Raw genomic sequence first — 20,802 nt, forward strand, 5'->3', positions numbered from 1 at the left:
TTAATAAAAATATATTATAAATAAAAAAACAGAAATTTATTAAAGGGATATTTGAAAAAAAATATTTTAGAAATATAAAAAAAAAAGTACAATAGGGATCCAACAAAATTTAGTTGAAGCAGTTTTTAAATTAGTATTGATTAATATCAGCAATTAAATTCACGGTCATAAAACACTTTAATGCGTATTTTAACAAATTTAAAAAAATATATATTTACCGAAAATTACATAATTTTTATTTAGAAGTCCAATTATTCATAGAGGTAATGTCACCAGAACCTTTTTATTTTTTTAAATCACATTTCAAGAAGATATTTCAATATAAAATGAAATCTAAAAATATCAAAATATACAGTTATATAACAACTGTAATTTTTTTAAGTATTTCCCTTTATTACTGGGATTAAGAGTAATTTTTCAAAATTATGATACTGATAGCTTCAACTGGATACATTTTGTTACAGTTTTAAAGCTGTAGTAGCTAAAAGTATACCTAAACATATTAAATGATATTCTCAAATTCTTTTCACTGAATCCTAATAAAAATAAACATAAGAAATCGATTTCCCAATTATTTATCCTAAATATATTCCTAACGATAAAGAATTTTAAAAGCACTTACCGTTTTCAATTGATGTACTGAGAAGTGACTTGACATTATTGAAAAATAAATCATACTGCAATGCAGTATGCAGAAGAGAATTCTTGGAATTATCCATTGCAATCGTGTTCAATTGACGAGCCAACAAATAAAAACTATAAAGAAATTAAAATTAAACTGAAATATAACTGAACGTAAGACTCAGTGTTGCATGAACTGAAGACTAATAATTCAGTTTGACCAACCATTATATCAATAAGCCATCAATTATAGATGTGTTACCAACAACATTTTTATTACAAATCAATAGTACCTTATTTTAAAAAAATACCTTCAGAATAATTTAGTAGATAAATTTACTAATTATAATCTGCAATTTATTTTAGTAGCATTCACTTATGTTATAGCTATTTTGAAGTAGCAGTTATTTTTTGAATAAATGATAAAACTTTTAAGTTTTATAACTAAAGTTATAAAAGAAGTTTTATGAAACTACTATACTAGTTAATACATTAACTAATATAGTAGTTTAATGTGTTACTGAGGAGCTAATAGTTTTAATGTGCGGTGTTATTTTTATATTTTGTGTCGTAAAATCATCAAATATTTTCCTTTCAATATTTGATAATTAAGGTCTGGATTTTTATGCAAGAAATATTAGATTAGATGTATATAAAAATAAAACTATGCGATAAAAACAAAATTTACTATGGCTTAAAAAATAAACAAAATATGATTCTACAACGTAAAAGTAACAATTCACTTTTGCTTAGATATTGAGTAAACTATTACCTATAGTTTAGTTATAATAATGCATAAAAACAAAACCCTAGTCCAACCATATTATGGTGCTGCCGAAAAGAGTTTTTCTATAAAAATATGATGTATATAGGATTTTCTATACTATGGAGCTTAATGCTAAATATATGCATTTTGCTTAATACACGTAAAACAGTACTTATGACAAAATACCTAAGATGAGATTATGGTGAGAAAAAACTTTAGTATAAAAGGCAGAATTCATTGTTAATCCTTTTTATCCGCTTAGTCTCATTGTGGTCTCTATTTCTTCAATATAGTTATGGAAAAAACTGTATTATTTCGAATAACTATTTTTAAAACATTTATACGTAAACATTATGTATCTATTATTCTATTCTGTGTATCTACAGCGAAAAAAAATGTCGCTGACATCACTAACCGTGTACAGTAGCTGCACGTAGTTTGACAGAGCCAGGTGCTTTTTAATTATTGATGGTTGGTGCTTAAAATATTCAGTTTAACGTTCATATATTTAATTTATATAGAATAATAATGTATGATTTTACTGGTGCTGCACAAGGTAAGTTTTTCAATTTTGTTAATATTCTCATATAAAGTTTTCTTAAAATAATTAATATTTTATTTAACTTTTTTTTTTATACATTTTAAAAGTATTAAACAGACTAACATCAATATTTAATGCGTTTGATAAGTTAATGCTAATATTAACAGGTTTCTTTTTTAAATTACGTATTACACTTAGATATTGTACTATAATATTTATTCATTTTTCTAGTATAATATTATGTCAAAATTAAATTTTTTGTGCGTCAAGCAAAATTTTTGTGACAATACATGTCGTACGTAATACTTATATTTTTTTTATTCTGAGAAATTTTGACCGCGTCGGTCGTTTAAACGTAGTGTCAATAACAGTGCAGTAAAACAAAAAAGTCGCGTATGCAATTGACGGCCACTGTCGATTATATCGAGATGTTGTTTTAGAGCGTTTGGTTTTACTGGAAAAGCGTGGAAATTTTCACGAGTTATCGCAATTTTATGCGTACCAGTGAAACTTGGTAAAATCTCAGCTGTTCGTTGATTAAATATAATTTAAAATCGGAGACCACTTACCATATTCCTCAATCAGAAATACCATCCATAAACCAGGCCTTCAAGACCGTATTTGATATCATGCTCGTTGAGAACGCGTGCTCAGATTATATAGATACAACAGCGTTTTTACGCTGTTATATAGATGGTCTCATGTTCAGCGTATGCATGCATATGCCCCTTCCCGACTCATCGTCTTTACCGATTCCCCTAGAAATTTATCCTAAAAAAGCGATCATTAATTCACAAAACAAAAGAGGACAAGTATTGTTTTAAAGTGTGCCATTTTGGCTATACATGGTAAGCCAAGAAACAAACCTCACGTCAATCAAAACACTATTTTAATGATGAACACAGGTATGATTTGATGGCATTAAAGTTCNAGTTCTCTACACCTGTGACTCATATTCAAATATTCAAGCGACGCAACATTGAAGTGTCTATTAATGTATACGGCTTGGAACATAATGATATCGAGTCAATTTAGTTTAATATCAAAGTTAAATTCTGCATACCTATAAGTGTGCAAAATCTAGTAAATGCGAAGAATATGCAATTTGTTTAATGAATTTTAAGTATTTAGGATCAGTTGTGCGAAAGATATTGACGAGGATGTAAGACACAGATAAAAATAATGTCAACCATTCTTATCTTCTACGAATAACCATTGTAATTTCAGTGCATTTAATAATAAATATAGTACTTTTAAAAATACACATAGATTGTGTCTATACTTTATTATTTTTAAATTCTTAAATTTAACTAAACCAATAAATAATTGATCCAACGTAAAATTATAGTCTTTTTAAGAAATATTATTACAACTAGTGGTGGGAATTTTCGTTCCTTTAGTGTAAAGGATTTTAAATATTACAAAAACACAACTAACTTAAAAAATAAGTACTTAAAAATTATATTATTTATAACCTTACAATAGGGTTTTCAGAAACTCTCATATAATAATAAAATAATTCCATATTAAGGAATTATTTATTTTTATCTTTTTAAATTTATTCTAGAGCATCTTAATTGGGAGGATATTTTATATTTCAATAAATTGTATTTTAAAGTTTAAATGTAAAGTCAACGTTTGAACTGGGTTTGATGGTATATATATATATTGTATATAAATTTGTAAAATATTATTAATATTTTATTTTAAATGCATAAATAGGTGTATTTTAAAGTAGTAAATTAGGTACTTAATTAAAATTTAAAAAAATAATAATTGAATGATTAAAAAAAAAAAATAAACACATCTTATGCATATTTCTTTACTTATACCTATTTGAAAAATTTGGTTTTAAGTTATAAATTTATTAATGTAATCGAAACGTACTCAAAATCATTGAACATAATCGATTATTTTATCCAACGAATAAACGATATTAATTTCGAGTAAAATTTCAAGAGATTTTCTCCATAGACAAGTATACTCAATCGATTCTCTCAATTACTAATAATTCGATTATGCCCATCACTAATTTAAAATATGTGAATGGATACCATTAGCAGTTTTAAAATTGGTGGTCTAGTAACTTTTTTTTTAAGATAATTAAAAAATCAAGAGATAGCGCTAGTTTTCCAACACTGTAAGAAGTGGGCGGCCTAGTCAACAGTTTGCCAAATAGACAGTTACTGTAGATCGTAGTTACACAATCCCGAACAAGTAAGAACTATTCAAGTACTCTTTGTTCATTACTATAATCATTTGGAGATCAAGAATATTTTTTATCGACGGAGTGATAGTGTAATACCAAATGTAATCGGTCCTATTCGTTCCACCAATATTCTCGTTACTTTGGACCGATTATACGAGTACCACCGACCCATCATTAATTACAACCATTTTTATATACAAAATTTAATGAATATACAACCAACCATTTAGTAAATATATTGCAATAACCGTAAACGACTAAAATAAATTTTGGAAATTTATTATATTTTATTATTTTTTTCACAGTATAATTGATATATGAGATATTTTATAAATATCTTTTTTAAAGGCAATAATAATCTCTATAACTAAGGTTCTATATATTTTTACGTTAAGTAATGCAAGTGTAATACTTATCGAGTTTAAACTCAAAAAAGAAAAAAACTATCCTTAATGATCATATTTCAGCCCCAATGTGGCACCAGAAGAGATTGAGTAAAACCTTCCAAATTTTGCCTACATTACTTTTTTATACGACTGAACTAATCTAGAGAGAGTACATTATAAAAAATATAACTGTCTATATAAATAAGAACCACCCTACTCTATATATTGTTGATATTAGAGATTTATTGCGATCGAAGGATTAATAGGATTTAAATATGTAAAATCTATCATGGAAAATATTTAAAATTTAAAAATATATGAGTTCTTGGAGTGCATTGACAGTTACCACGGCACTGATGGTATTTTACTTATAGTTATATATATACGCTACCCCTTAATTTTATTTTAATGCTCATAAAAATGAGCTTTCTAAAATTTGGGACTGATCCGTTAAGGTTAACCTGTTGGAACCTGGAACTCTTTAGTTGAGTTTATAGGGCAAATTTAATAGAAATAACTGATCTATGTCTTATAACTTTTTTGTTGTTTAACTTAGAATTATGAAAGTAAAACTCTCAAAAAGAAATTTTTTAAAATATTCAAAAATAATAACTTCAATATTGTTTTTTTAAATAGTAGCTCAAAAATCACTAAATTTATACATATATATATATACAGAGTGATCAAAATCTGGTAAGACACTAATTTTCTCAGAAAATATTGAGAATTTCAAATTTTATTATAGAGAAAAAATATCAAGTTCAAAATATTCTACAATAATATGTAGTCAAACCATTATTTTTTTCGTCCCTTCAAGGATAAAAACCCTTATTTATAATTTTCTTAAATGGGAACCCTTATTTTGAACTTTATAATATGATAGTAAAAAAAATTGCAAACAATTTTGTTCTTATAATTTTTATTATCCGATTAACCGTTCGTTCGTTACAGCTTGTTAAAGTTAAGTGATTTTAGACCAAATTTCTATTGTCATTTTATTGTATTAAATACAGAAGTCATATTTTTATTTGCTGTTGCATAAACCAAATTTTATTGATCAAGTTATGACAGGTAAATTAGCTATAAAAATTTACTACGCACTAAATGAGTGATAACAATAATGAATTCAAATCGGGTGTTCGGTGTATTATTAATAGCTAAGTCTATGGTTTTGTAAGACTAAAGGATTTAACAAAAATACCAGTTGCACTGCCACTGATATTATGAAACGTAATAAATGACAATAATTTTTCTGGAAGTCAAAATCTTTAAACAATTATAAAACATAAACGGTTATTCGGATAAAAAAAATTATAAGAACAAAATTGTTTGTAATTTTTTTTTCTATCAGATTATCAAATCAAAAATAATGGTTCCCATTTAAAAAAATTATAAATAAACATCTTATCCCTGAAGNTATCAAATCAAAAATAATGGTTCCCATTTAAAAAAATTATAAATAAACATCTTATCCCTGAAGGGATAAAAAAAAAATTTATTTAACTTCATATTATTGTAGAGTTTTATAAAATTAATAATTTTTCTTTTTACAAAAATTTTAAATTCTCTATAGTTTCTGAGAAAATAAGTGTCTTACCATATTTCGATCACTCTTTATATATATACATATATATATATATATAGGAAAGTATTTAAAATACATTATAATTGATTTTGTCTATTTTTTTATATTTATATTTATTTTATTCTTCAAAAAATAATTATTCATAAAGAAAAAAATTTGGAAGTTATTTTTTTATGCCAAATGCGATAATTATATCGTATTAGTTTTTTATATCATGACTAGTTAATTAGTTTCGATTTTCAAAGTAAATTTTAAGACATCATAAATCAATAAAAATATCAATGAATGTTATGAGCCAAATAATTATAATGATAATTGGTATGAAACTATTAAAAAATTCTGGCTTATTTTGTATGTATTGTTTTTATTTTATTGTAAATAAATTCAGTTATCATGAAGTTTATCAATTATAATATAATTGCACTAATATTTTAGCCAATGAAATTAAAACAATTCTTATATTAAAAATTTATTATACTTTTGTGCTGTAGTATAATTTATTATAACATATAAATAGCTATAATTTTTTATGAAAAATTAAAAATATCTTATTCGTAATGGATTGAGATAGAAATATGATTTACAAGCATATAAAAATTTAATCTTTTTAAATAAATTAAATTTTCGCCTTGTTGATCTGATAGTACATTACCTAGTTTTTTACAAATATAATATATTTTTGAAGTCCTTTCTCCTAGGTAGGGGTTTTTCCCATCAATTTTAACGTATATACGCCTAAAAATGATAATCAAGACAAATAATAAAGAGTGTATCAAAAAGGACGCTATTTTTGTATTTTTTGTTGGTAGCATTGATTCTGCTATTTTTGTTATCTGTTATCATGGAGATATTATGTTTGAAGAGCGATTTGTGGTTCATAGTAGTGGTGAGAATTTTCGTTCCGTTAGTGTAATCGTTCCTTTCGGTACAGTTACTTAAGAGTAACGATTCCAAAGTACTCGGTACACCGGTACTTTTACTTTTTTGTAATTGAGAACCTTCATTGCGACCTGTTATCAACACCAAACCAGAATTTATTGATCATGTAAACAGTCTTATAGCGTGACGTTAATACGTATAGTACCAATAAATACGTCTATGCCATTTACTCATCGAGTAATATTTTAAGAGGCACCAATGCTTTTAGGAAAATATTTAGATAAGAATTTTTTTATATAACAGTTTTCTTATACAGAAATATTGATAGACATAATATTAGATTTTAATGAAAAAAATAGATGCCGTACCACAAAATAAATAAATAACCGTATTTTTTAGATATGTATAGAATAATATACAGTGGCGGTTCATAGGTACTGGTGGTGGGGGTGCGACTTAAATATAATATAATATTTAAATAAATGATGTTGAATCTCCATTGTAAGAAAAAGTTATAGTACAGTATGAAAACTTAGCTTTTTCATTACTTATAACCGAATAATGATTCCTTACTACACTTGTCTTTTTTTCCATTGCATTTATAAAATATAATTAAATAGTAAACTTGTATATTACTTTAATCAAAAACTGAAAATAAACGCAGAAGAGTACTTAAGCGTCACACTATACAGATAGGGCGAGAACAATAAAATGAAGGTCAGAATTTAAAGTTATAAAAGCGATAAGAGCTATAAAAAGGTATTTCTAATATAGTTGACACAAGGGAGTAGCTTATAGAAGAAATAAAAACAACAAAATGTTGATAAAAAACTGATGAAACGAAACTAATTCCAAATCTTTTTCAATATCTCATAATGCTAAAAAAACCTAATTTCATTAAATCTACCCAAAGTCAAAGCAAGTTTAATGTACTATAAGATAATAAATAACGAAAACTTGATTTTTAAAAGATATCGTGCATTAAAGCAAAAAATCATACAAATTTTGATAAAAATGGGCGATTTTGTATTGTTTTGCATAGCAACTCAACATCTAAATTGTTCAAAATTAAATTAAATAATAGATTATTTGATGTACTATACAGAATGTAGTTTTTGGTGGTTATAATAAATCGAATCTACCAACTATTTGAATAATGCTTGGATCAAAATAAAATTTCTGGTGATAATAAATAAAATAATTTTCTAACTATCAACATTCTTTTTTGAAAATCCTATTATAAATCAAAATACTAGGAGGGGGGCAAAATCATACTAATTTGTTTGTAAAGTACTCATTGAGTAGTTTTACTTATGACAGAGTTCAATAAGTCATACATCAATCAATACTTATTTAAAAATATCTCGATTAAAAATACAAGAAAAATTCTATACTTAACTTTTTTTTTATATTCATTTTAAGTATTATATAAATGGTTAACTATCGCATAATGCTCATACTAGCGTTAAAAATAGACAATTTTTATTTCTCAACGATGTGCCCAAAAATCAATTAACAGAGACTACACAAGGGGCTTAGCTTATAAAAATGAAATATGTATTTGTACAAACTTTTTATACAAATTTATATTTCTGAAAGAATTTATCATAACCAAAGACTATTTTTTGATATGAATAATCACATTTTAGCTAGTGATGGGCATAATTGAATTATTTCGATTATAATAAGAATAATCGAAATTTCATAATATTTATTATGTATATTGTGTATAATGTATATTTTTAAATTATAATTAAATAATGGTATACACATATTATACATTAGTACGTAGTATTATTAACTCCAGTCCTGAACATGACTCATTTGTTGGTTATAAAGTTATTATAATTTCAAGCAGGTATTCGGCGCACTACCTTTTCTGATATTTATTTTATAGGTCCATAAGTGTTTGATGATTGTTATTATTTATTTTTAGCCATTTTTATATTAAAACTTTGTTGCATGAATGAAGCCAAAAATAATGCGGGCTGTTTGAGCCCCATAAAAGAGTTATCAATTTAGTATATGTTGACCTCTAGTTGGTAATACTGGATATGGTGCAATACCCACTTGTACTGTTGTTATCAGCTGCTGTTGCTGTTGTCAGTACAATTTAACGTTTCTGTGGTTTTTAAATATGTGAGTGTTCTCTCTAACCTGCAAGCTCATGCATGTTTTAACGTGCTCTACGTACTTCTACACACCGTAGATGGTTTTTATGTAAGCTCATACAGTGCTCTGTTCATAATTGTGCTCTCAAACAAAACCACATTGTTGCTATGAACAATGTAGACACTATTCTACAGTTTTAATGCACTGCTGTCCTATGCAGAGGATTCAATGAAATAGAGAATATCAGCTCAGATAACCAAGTCAATGTACAGCTCATGTGATCCATAAAGAGGCAGCTCAGCTAAACATCAAGGAGTATCCAAACACCAGAGAGAGTATTTGTTATATCCCTTAGCTCATAAGGCGACAATTGCGTTTTAAATATATAAATTAATTATTTAAAGGTTATGTACTTTATTTTAGGTTAAGTATTATCGGTCCACATGATCCTTATAAGCTATTGACGCCAACCGTTAATTTAGGAGTGTCATGGCGCAACACGGGCTATGTTAATAAATAAGACAATATATGTATAAATATTTATATCAAATGTTTTTTTTTAATAGGCATATTAATTAATAATACTAAATAATATACCTATATTACTAATATTAATTTAATATGGATATGATGACGAAATATGAATTGTGATTGTTTTCTTTCATTTTGAATCATCTTACAAGTCGATACTAGTCTATTTTTTAATAATTCTGAAATATTTTTCTAATTAACTTTCATAATTTAAATATGATTCCGGGCTGTAAACAACATTCTATTGTCTGGGATCATTAAAAAAAAAATACTGATAATAAAACTGTTACGAGTTAAGTATGTAAAAAGGATTTTAAATATTACGAAAACACTAACTAAAAAAACTAACTAAATAGATAAGTACTTAAAAATCATATTACTTATAACTAGAAATTTCTATATAATAATAAGATAATTCCTTATTATGGAATTATTTATTTTTATATTTTTAAGTTTATTATATAGAGCATTTTATTTCGGAGGATATTTCATATTTCAATAAGTTGTTTTTTAAAGTTTAAATGTAGAGTCAACGTTTAAGCCGAGCGTGATGGTAAATTGTATATAAATTTGTAAAATATTATTTATATTTTATTTTAAATACATATATAGGTATATTTTATTATTCGTAATGGCTGTATTTTAAAGTAGTAGATTTGGTATTTAATTAAAATTAACATATCTTTAATTTAACACGCACTAAAAGTTAAATATTAATACGATTAGTGTTATTTTTAAATAATAAGTATTATACTAACAAATACAAAATATAAAATTAATGATTCATTTACCAGTGAATATTCACTTGTAGGAGCTTATTTTTTTACTTATACCTATTTGAATAATACGACGTCATCAAATAGTGACTGATCTGTGGGTTTGGATTTGGATTTGTTTACATAACTGAAACAACCTTTTTTATCTAATATCATTGATAATATACAATAACGAGCACTAAAGCCAGGAAAAGGACTCTTTGATAAGGAAGACAATAAAAGTCTGTAATTTTCCCGGCTTCGATATTAATTTTAAGTCTGCATCTAGTTGTAATATGAATATATATATAATTATATAATTACAGATAAGATAAGATATGTCTTATCTGTTGTAATACTATTTAAACCAGAAGAAAAAAATTCAATAAATTTAATTTCTTTAATTTGTGATATCGCTAAAAATAATTTTAATTTTCCATTTTTTTGTTTTAAATTAAAAATTTTATTGTTTAACTGTCATACATACAATTTGATCAGTAGTTATTGCAAATTTGGTGTTTGTAATTTGTTTACTCTCTTTATTTAAGGTAATATAGAAAATCAACTACGTTTTATTTCTGTTGTATAATATAATTGAGTTTTTGTATTTTTCGAAAGCAAATAACACAATGTCACGTCCCACAAGTTGTGCAGAAAATGACTTGTCATTAGCTGATAATGAATTACTCTTAGAAAGTGACTATATGTCTACAATATTAAATACACTAAATGGTTTTTGTAAAGTTAATTTAGAAGTCCCTCAAACTAAGCTATTTTTTTCAAGTGATAGCCTTTTGCCAATCAATGCAAAGATTAAGTTATCAAATAAAGAACATACTTATCATAGAAGTAATACTCCTGATCATATAGCTGATGTTTTTAAAAATGTTGTGAATTTGCAACATAATGATAATATTGAAAATATAGATTTGAATCAATTACGTACATCTAATCAGAAATCAGTTGATCAATTTCAAATGTATTCTGAACCTCCATCAAATGAAAGTAATAGTTGTTCAACTAATCAAAGAGAAGAAAAAAAGAAATGTATGTCTCCTAAAAATAAGAAAAGAAAAACAAAATATAACAAATTAAGTAATCTAGACCCATCACAGGACCTAACTTCATTAATATCTATGCAAATTAAAAGTAATTTGAATGATTTAAATTGTTCTGATAAAATTAACAGAATGGAAATCCCTGATTGTGGGACAAATGTTACTAACAGTCATCTAGATCAAGTAATTATTTTTCTGAGTTATAAATGTTTACATGATTAATTGAAGTTGAAATTTTTAGAATTTTCTTAGTAATGATATTAAAAATTTGAAGAATACCTTAAATAATACACAAGGAACCAGTACAGGACAATTAATGACTCAAAAAACGAGTGATGTTACTTTTAGTGATAAATTGATATCTCAATCTGAATGCCCTTTATGTTTTGGGATTTATCCTACCTCTGATATTGAAGTAAATAAATTTATTTTTATTGTTTAGATGTTTATTAGTATAGTGTGTGTAGAAGTTTCTTCTTGGTTTAAAATTTTCTTATTTATGAGTGTCCATTCCTTTTTTTATTTCATTTTTTTTATTAAGACTGAAATTATGAAGTATTCTATATTAATTTTAATTTAAGAATATGAAATAGATCTTAAGTCAAAAATTTTTTTGTGCAACATAGCTTGAGTACAAACTCAAGTTTTTATATTAAAAGTTGATTAGAATATTCATCAACAAAGAATATTCAATGTTATGTTTACAGAATATAAAAAGAGCTCATGAAAAATTTTCTTGCTAGATGTAATATAATATTGAACTAAAATATAGAACATATTTTGCTCTGTCAGGTATGAATCAGTGTGTGAATATGGGAAAGTGGCCAATTATTGATGGTAGATAATATTCAGTTATTGAATATTCAAATAGTTAATTATTAATTAACAGCAGATTTTTTTTTTTATAAAACAAATCAAATTTACATTGTATTGAGACAGTCTGTACCCTCACTGCTCTTCCCTGTGTGTTGCCACTATGCTCTATTCACTATTAACATTAAAATAATTTTTAAATTTTGATATAATATCATAAAGAGTGATTAAAAAATTATGTAAATAACGTTTCTTTACTCTTTGTACTCATAAGAAATTTGTCTTTTTTCAGGCACATGCTTCAGAATGCAATATTTGATACTACAAATTGTTTAATTGACTATTCTAAAATTTTTTGTTTGTTGTTATATCTGTTATAATTTAGTAATTTAACAATCATTAATATTTTATTTATATATATTCATTGAATTGATTATTTTTGACTAATTATCTACATACAATTTTCTATTTTTTAATTCTAAATTTAAGTCTGCTATTGGTAAGTATGACACAAATGAAGTATTATAATATATTATGTCAAAAAAAAAAAAATAATCATAAACAATTATTAGTTTGCCATTATAAATGGGGCTTATATAAGTCTTATTCAAAAACTTGTCCAAGTTTGCATTATTAGAATTAAAATTCTTTATAGTGTTTTTATTTTTAGTGGTTGAATAAAAACGTAGAGTACAATATTATTTAAGTTATATAAATAAATTCTTTAATGCTGTTTACTTATTGTTTTTTAATGTATTAATGACTGATATTTATATCCAATTATACTAAAACAAAAAATTGGTTTTAATTAAAAATTTTGCTAAATTTTTTTTTTTTTTTTTTGAGGTATGATAAAGGCACTATTTATAGCCAGTATTCCACTTATAGCTTAAGATATTTTTTTTATATTAACTTTCATACATAACACTGAAATAATATTTTTGTAAATTAAGAAAATAGTATTTATGATACAGGTAGTTTTTAAAGCTTAAATAAGAAAGTGATCAATGGTAAAGTTTAAGTAGTTACAGAGGGTGACTTTGCCTTTTTACATATTTTATCATTATTATTTGCTTTTTGTGGCATACATGTATCTCAAATCTAACCATTAACATTTATAACTTTTGATTGGACTGATTTCTTTCAACGATATGGCAAAAGGTCACAAATCATATTTAGTTGAAGACATTGCCCTTAAAAAATGAAACATTTTCTTTAGTTAGGGAACTAAAAATGGGAAAATCCTCATTTTTTAATGGTAATATATGCTTTGCTTAACCAAATTTTTATGCTAATTTCAAGTCTGAAATTAGATTTTTTCTACTACTTTTTTTTAAAATTATTACTAATTAAAAAGTGAGTATTTACACGTGAAATAATTAATTAAAAACAAAAAAAATTTTGATCAAGTTATTATTGATTTTTAATATATTGAAATTAATCTGTGCAAAATTTCAATTCAAAATGTCATTTTTAACTTGTTTTTTTTATTTTTTAAAGTTTATTTGTGTGAAAGTTAATATTTAAAAATATTGAACTTTTAATCATTAGCTAAAATGCTCAACTTGCAAGTTTAGAATTGATATCATTAAATAGAAAGTTTCATGAGGAATTAAAAAATTGTATTTTCTAAACTGATATATGATCAGGAATTTATTTACTATTAACTGTAAATTTATGAGTAAGCTCAAAATATCGTTGAAATCACTATTTTTTTGTATTTTTACTGTAATAAATCATTTAAATATAAATCATAGTAATTATTTCTATATAACTGATGGTGTTTAAAAAGATTCTACAATTGAAATAATCAGAACTTAATGAATACTCAATTATTTATATTGATATGCTGCACATAATAATACATTCAGTTATGTATTTTTTGAATTGCAATATATTCATTGATTATTCATATGTAACCTAAAAATCAGACATAAATATTAATAATTAGAAAGATTTTGTTATTATTTAACGGAAACTCTTACCTTCGTGTATGACCAAGCCAAAAAGAATTGTATCAAATTTTTAATGACATGTTTTATTTTGTTATGATTTAGTGAATCTAGGAAATCTTAGCCTATCAGTTAGATAAGGATATTAAAAAGATAAATTTAATTATCCCTCCCAATTTAGTTATCCCGCTATTCGAAAACCAATAAGTTCTCTTATACAATGTCCAAATATTCATGCTACTGATACGATCACATTTGCATGTGCCCATGCACATATAAAATGACTTCTTTTTTTGTTCATAACTTTTGTTAACATACATTTTAGATTTTTTTTTTTAAATCTGTTATTTGTTTTGAATTTATTTTTATTAATGAAAATATTTCTTTTTATACAGGTGTATTTCTACGTAATAAACACTTCAAAAATAGGTGATAACATTAACCTAGATATTTTAGGTTATTTTCAAATAATTAAAAATCTAATTAATTGTTTCAATTGTAGAAATTTTTTAAAAAAAATTATTTTATTATATTGTTATTATATAATATTGTTAAAACATGCCTTTGAATTTTACTAATTTCTTTATCTTTTGTGAACACTTATAATTAGTGTCGTGCTAACCGTCATCTATTTAAAATAGATAGAAATTTAATTACTTGTTGTGAAATATTTTTCATTCACAAGAGTCATAGTGACTCTTTGGTGTCCGGATTGCCCCTCTACCCGGTGACCGGAGGTAATGGTGCAGAGAGCTTTGGGTTCACCAATCCATACCTGAAAACCGCACTGCAAGCTATTTATTTATCACTATAAGAAAGAAGATCAAGGTTTTAAACTAAAAGAAGACGCGATAGTTCTTCTCTACCACTATAGCGCTGACTTTCTCAAGAGAGGTTAGCGGAAACTCATCACTTCTATTTCCTTATAACTTATGTCAAAGTACGCGGCAGAGCATTGAATGATCTAGGAGAAGTACCAAGGCGGGATTAGAGTTCGAATTTCTGACCGTTAAGGGTAATTTGTACATTGGAAAAATAGAAAACTACTGTGTTAACAAGCCTGAAAACCAAGCCCAATCGAGTCCGACACGACGAATCTAGCAAGCAAAGCCGATAATACAGGCTTACAGATTCACCAAATTACCAGTGTAGGCCTAGACTGGTCGCGGTAGTCGATAACGTCTATCTATCAACACCCTTGAATCGACGGGCGTTGATGGAAATTACTAATGTTGTACAAAATACATTTTATGGAAAGAATGTCTTCATATTTTTTTGAAATTTTGATAGTTAGCCTTGTTGTTCCCCTCTTAACACGTCCCTACTTAAAATGTTACAAATCTAAATATATATACATATATAAGATATTCAGTAAGTAAGGAAACGAGTTTTTGTTCTTTTCATTGTTTGTAACAATTCACCTGTTTCTTTACTTTTCATAGCTCATAGTTTCCACCAAAATTGACCGTATCTTTAAAGTCAAACCTATAGTTTATACCTGTCTACGAATAGAGGCTTAAGAACCACTGGTTAAAATATTTGCCAAAATAACTCGATAGTAATTATCTACTTTTCATTTAATTGAACTTTTTTCTATTCTATTATTGTTAGATAGCAAAGCATCGATAACCGATATATCAATACATTTTTACAATCCGTTCTTTTTTAATTAAAATGTTATTTGGATACATCAGAAGTAAGCAGGGACTAACAAATTATTTTAAGTTTCGTTTGCATATTAAACAACATAAACGGATAACATACGTTGGTGTTGTGTAACAGAATGTAAAGGTACCATTCACGTGAATGAGCTTGATGAAATTATAAACTATATTTTTATTATTTATTACAAAAATATATATACATACTTAAGACCTATTAGAATTTATTTACCTTTGGTAAAACGTCATACTTTGTTTATAAAGATGTACCTATTTGATAAAACATGTAATTATTCAAAAAGAAGTGACGTATTTAGGGGATAGTTAAGGGGGACAAAAATCTCATTTGATGGTGATGGGAAAAAATAATAATTTTTTTCTAATTAATATTAATACCCTATGTTATATTGAACTTTTTATGTTTGATGGAAAAAAAAAACTGGCCTTATTCAGGTTTGGCGGAAACGATAATTAACCAATTTTTGAACATTCTGTACATGTATTTATATTTAATATGTGCGTATTGCTACTGCAAAAACGTCTAAGTTAAGTTTTTAACACATAAATAGTAATAATCCATAATTTTCCTATTTTTAACCTAAGAAAAACATTTAAAAAAATACTTAGGTAAAATAATTATATTGAACAATTATTATATAAACTCGTTTATACATTTTATAAGTTAGTGCTGCCATCAGAAATTAAAAAAATAGTAACTCTTAAATTATTGCTTAAAAATATAACAGCTTAACTGAAATTTGGTTTAAATTATAAAGCCGATGGACTAAAAAAAATTCATGATGATGAATATATTATATTAATCGTCATTTGTTATCTTCAGTGTACAATGGTAATTCTAATGAGTCTTGCAATTTGTTCACTTCTTCTATCATTTTTTTCTGTCAAAATGGTCATAATTTTTTTTTTTTAATTTAATCAACTATAAATATAATTTATCGTTAATTATTTAATACCTTGTTTAATTTTCCTGTATTATTCTTTATGTGTTTATGAAAAACTGTTTTTAATGCATTGTCCGTTGACAATTCCAGTCTGACAATTTCATTGGTTATTTCTTCAAGAAATTTTGAGTAAGAAATACTTTTATACTGTTGACTGAAAACATTTAAGAAACCTAAAGTAAATGGTAATTATAAAGTTTACGTTCAATTTTAAATTAATATAATACGGCTACTGCTTGAATTAGATTAACTATCCATTATTCCATTATGCAAGGAAGATAATTTTATTTCCGTTATTTATCAGTTATAACGATAAATCTGTGTCTAGTGATTGATTGTAAACTTATTCACAGTGCTGTCGTAAGGCGTACCTCTGTCGGTTTGCTTCGAGGCATGGTTAGGGTTTTATTATTCATGGGTGGGTGAAATGCATATAAAAAATATTTATTATTCTTTCAAAATGAAAAAAAAATGTATCTTTACCATCTCAATTATCATCAAATTATCAAATTTATCATCGACTGTATCTTTATTTTTACCCATGGAATCTATCCTATACCCTCTCTCCTGACACATAGACTCCGCAAATCTAACACCGTCACAGAATGATTATAGTGTAATAAATTATCTGTAAACTTTTACCTTTTACTTTTATTCATTCTGTCAATATATTCAGGAGAATATTGTTGTCTAATAAGTTTTCTACTTTTTTCGTCTCTTTGGCAGGTAATATCTACTGAACAAGCACGACTGTTGTTTTCCATTGATTCATAATCATCATCGTTCAAATTTGCTGAATCATCACTTATATTCTGTTTACAATTGAAATAATTGTTGTATTATTAAATAATTTAAAATGTTAAGAGTCAGTAAAATATCCAAGATTTTTTCAATCGGAGCGGGCATAGTTAAGTTAGGATACCAAAGTGTTTTACCGTCCATTATTGAAGACGTTATAATTTGCTCATTATCTCAAATAAATAATTTAGTTTAATTATAAAGTTTTATTCATTTGGTACCTTATAACTAAGTAATAATTTTCTCTTACCGATTCTAAATATTTAATAGGTTTTTCAACTGACAAAGATTTTTTGGGTCGTTGTGTAAGATTATCTGGCAATGTAATACGTGATTTCTGAAAATTTAGTAATAATTATACAGTTCAAAATTTCGTCCTTTTGATCTTTATTAAAGATTATATTAAAATTTTTAATAAATTAATCGTTAAGATGCTGTCGTTGATTTGTTAACTTAAGTCAATTTTAATATTCATTTGTTGAGTACAATACTTACTATTTTTATTTTATTAGAGAGAGCATTCAAATTCAATTTCTGTTGGCTGTAGTATATTTTTGATTTTTTTGCTGAAGAGCTTATTGTTGAGTTACAGTAGTTTGGAGATTCTCTATATAATATAGCAAATAATATTCATTTAAATATAAAAAAATTTATTTTTTTTATGTAAGTTAATAAATTATCTATATTTAATTAATTTATTGGATAAAATTTAAATTTAATTTTGAGAAAATAGAAATGTGTAGATAAATAGTTCTAGTGTATATTTTTTTCACTCACTGCAAATCACGAATATCAACTGTATTACATATATGCTTCTTATTTGGACAACTTTTTGACCAACAATTTACTCNTCACTGCAAATCACGAATATCAACTGTATTACATATATGCTTCTTATTTGGACAACTTTTTGACCAACAATTTACTCTTGGTTTAGCATCATATATTTTTTTAAAATGACTCCTCATTGCTAAAAATGTTGTGATGTTATCTTCTATAAAAGTCAATGAATAATATTTTTTAATGAAAGAATTTTAACTATAGTATACATTAGAATTATAATTGTTTGAATATGAGATGTATAATAAGTTTAAATAAAATTAACTATATATTACTCATTTGGTATGGTTTAATTTGTTATCAATAAATCAGTTGAATTATTTCATAAAATAATTTATTTTATTTTGAAGTTGTGGTAAATTTCTTTTTTAAGTTTTGAAGTTGTTTTAATCAATGTTTTCATAACGAAACTTTTTTTTGGAAAATTTACACTCAAAAAATTTGTTTTGGGTATAAAATATAACACATTTAATCAAAACTATATTTACTTCGATAAAAACACAATACTTAATAGTAGTTTAATATCGTGTGTATATAATGTATCTTCAATTAGATATGTTTTGTGAAATTTGACGTTTTTTTGAACAAAATCAGCCCAGTAAAAGTTGATCATTTCGCACGCCTGACAAAAAAAACAACACAACTGTGTTGATTTTACTAGTAAAACCAAAAGCTTCTTAGCTAATTATCGAAGCTAAAATATTGGGGGATGTAAAAAAAGTGTTTTTTCAGACTAAATAATTTTTTTTAACCGTTCTTTTTTTAAAGTTGTTTTATATTCACAACATAATTTATGTTAATTATTATTACGTACGCTACTTCTATTTGGCACAAGTTTTAATATTTTTCCAAATGTGATATTAATAAATTCAGTACTTAATTTTTAACGTAAAAATCAACTACACATTTTTAATTTTATAAAATTTTTAGAAAGACGCCCCAACGGCCCGAGTACCTCATAGTTACTCGGGTCGCCTTGGATGAGGCGGCTTCTACCCCGTGGAAAGGGGAGGTAGGCCGAGGCTACTCATCATTAAATAGCCTAGACCCGGAAGTGCAGGAATGAGGAACAAGCAAAAGGAATGTGGTCTGGGCCACCTGAGAGACGAGGAGGCTTTTTATAAAATGTTTAATTTTATAAAATTTAAATATTAAAAAAAAACTCCAATATCATTACTATAACTTAGTTAAATTAATTACCGTTTCTCAAAAAAATGAAAATCTGAGGATGTCACATATAGAGTGTTCAGTAAGTAAGGAAACGGGTTTCGTTTGTTCTCATTATTTATAACAATTGATGATATGTTTCCTTATTTACAGAACACTTAGTATAATTATCATTATACAATTTAATAATATTACTTAATTTTTTTTATTATTGTTATTATTAAAATATAATAGATTTTTATTAAAATATAATCTATTTTAAATAATTAACTAATGAGTATGTATGCTGTAATAACTATGCTAAATATATTTTAATTAATTTTACTTAGTAATTTCAAAACAAATACTCTTTATCGTATGAATATTTAAAGGTGACTATAAATTCGTCTATGTAAATTGATTTTTTACGTTTTTTTATTTCATTTCGTTTCCTCTTTTTTTAGTAGTCTAGAAACGTACCTTATTATATCCTAGTTTATTGAAGTTATAAACACTTATGATTTAATGCGTATGTGGATAAAAATACATTTAATTAAATAATTCTAAAACATACCTGAAATTTTAGTTTTTACAGCAGACATTTTAGTTCATTTAAAAGATAAATGAAGTACAATTTAAATTAATGGACACATTTAAACATAAATTTATATTATGTTCCAAAAAAATGCAATTTATTAATGAATATGTTTTTTATAGCTAGAATTAAAGTCATGTAAGGATTTTTTAAGTTCGTGTATATCTTGATTATAATTGATTACGTTACTATAGCAACAGAAGTATATACAAATCGAATGCTTAAAAAATAACTATACCCTTAAATAGAATTATTTTATCATTTTTTAATGTTGTCCTATCATAGATCGAAATTTGGAAACTGCCAAAAAATACCTTTATGAATAAGAAATCAAATTTTTATCAGAATAGGTGGCAGAGACAGAGTAATATCTATGCTGGAAATGTCTAAGTATTAGAATATTTTGTAACTCCATCTATAATTTTAAGTTTTTAATATTATAATTGTTTATTTATAAAAAATATGACTAAATATTTCAATACTTATAAACAGTGTTGGATCCGATGTAGACTAAGTCCTTTCCCTTTGGTCGTGCTAAACTTTTGTTTTGAGTAAAAAAAAATCTCAAAAATAATTATATAATATATTTTAT

The 20,802-nt window shown here is 25.4% G+C and overlaps 4 protein-coding genes across 12 annotated transcripts in view; 2 read left to right on the forward strand and 2 right to left on the reverse strand.

The window, feature by feature from the left end:
- The window catches only part of LOC126897837 (rac GTPase-activating protein 1-like), a 25,673-nt gene extending 24,800 nt beyond the window's left edge, over window positions 1-873 (reverse strand). The window contains exon 1 of one of the 2 annotated variants that reach the window (XM_050671747.1): window positions 758-873. In XM_050671747.1, the coding sequence (XP_050527704.1) occupies window positions 758-849 (92 nt within the window). In that variant the 5' untranslated portion in view covers window positions 850-873. Of the gene's footprint in view, window positions 1-622 lie in introns of both variants that reach the window. The other variant, XM_050671748.1, reaches the window with a different exon arrangement.
- The window catches only part of LOC126897834 (uncharacterized protein DDB_G0287625-like), a 69,002-nt gene that overhangs the window by 688 nt on the left and 47,512 nt on the right, over window positions 1-20,802 (forward strand). The window lies entirely within an intron of this gene.
- Window positions 10,474-13,435, forward strand: LOC126897846 (uncharacterized). 3 transcript variants are annotated; one of them, XM_050671767.1, is made up of 4 exons: window positions 10,474-11,234; window positions 11,313-11,626; window positions 11,685-11,858; window positions 12,549-13,435. In XM_050671767.1, the coding sequence occupies exons 1-4, from the start codon at window positions 11,015-11,017 to the stop codon at window positions 12,573-12,575; spliced, it is 735 nt and encodes a 244-aa protein (XP_050527724.1). In that variant the 5' UTR covers window positions 10,474-11,014; the 3' UTR covers window positions 12,576-13,435. The 3 variants fall into 3 exon arrangements, with proteins under 3 accessions (XP_050527724.1, XP_050527722.1, XP_050527723.1); XM_050671766.1 differs by having other exon boundaries at window positions 10,478-10,933; window positions 11,004-11,626; XM_050671765.1 differs by having other exon boundaries at window positions 10,477-11,626.
- Window positions 16,075-20,333, reverse strand: LOC126897845 (uncharacterized). 4 transcript variants are annotated; one of them, XM_050671761.1, is made up of 8 exons: window positions 20,190-20,333; window positions 18,977-19,091; window positions 18,485-18,623; window positions 18,125-18,236; window positions 17,880-17,966; window positions 17,474-17,643; window positions 16,844-16,985; window positions 16,075-16,768 (listed from the first exon to the last, which is right to left on the reverse strand). In XM_050671761.1, the coding sequence occupies exons 2-8, from the start codon at window positions 19,080-19,082 to the stop codon at window positions 16,694-16,696; spliced, it is 831 nt and encodes a 276-aa protein (XP_050527718.1). In that variant the 5' UTR covers window positions 19,083-19,091; window positions 20,190-20,333; the 3' UTR covers window positions 16,075-16,693. The 4 variants fall into 4 exon arrangements, with proteins under 4 accessions (XP_050527718.1, XP_050527719.1, XP_050527720.1 ...); XM_050671762.1 differs by lacking the exon at window positions 18,977-19,091; XM_050671763.1 differs by lacking the exon at window positions 20,190-20,333 and having other exon boundaries at window positions 18,958-19,083.

Source organism: Daktulosphaira vitifoliae, unplaced genomic scaffold (assembly GCF_025091365.1).
Source record: "Daktulosphaira vitifoliae isolate Bord-2020 unplaced genomic scaffold, ASM2509136v1 Scaffold_2, whole genome shotgun sequence".
NCBI classification, from domain to species: domain Eukaryota; kingdom Metazoa; phylum Arthropoda; class Insecta; order Hemiptera; family Phylloxeridae; genus Daktulosphaira; species Daktulosphaira vitifoliae.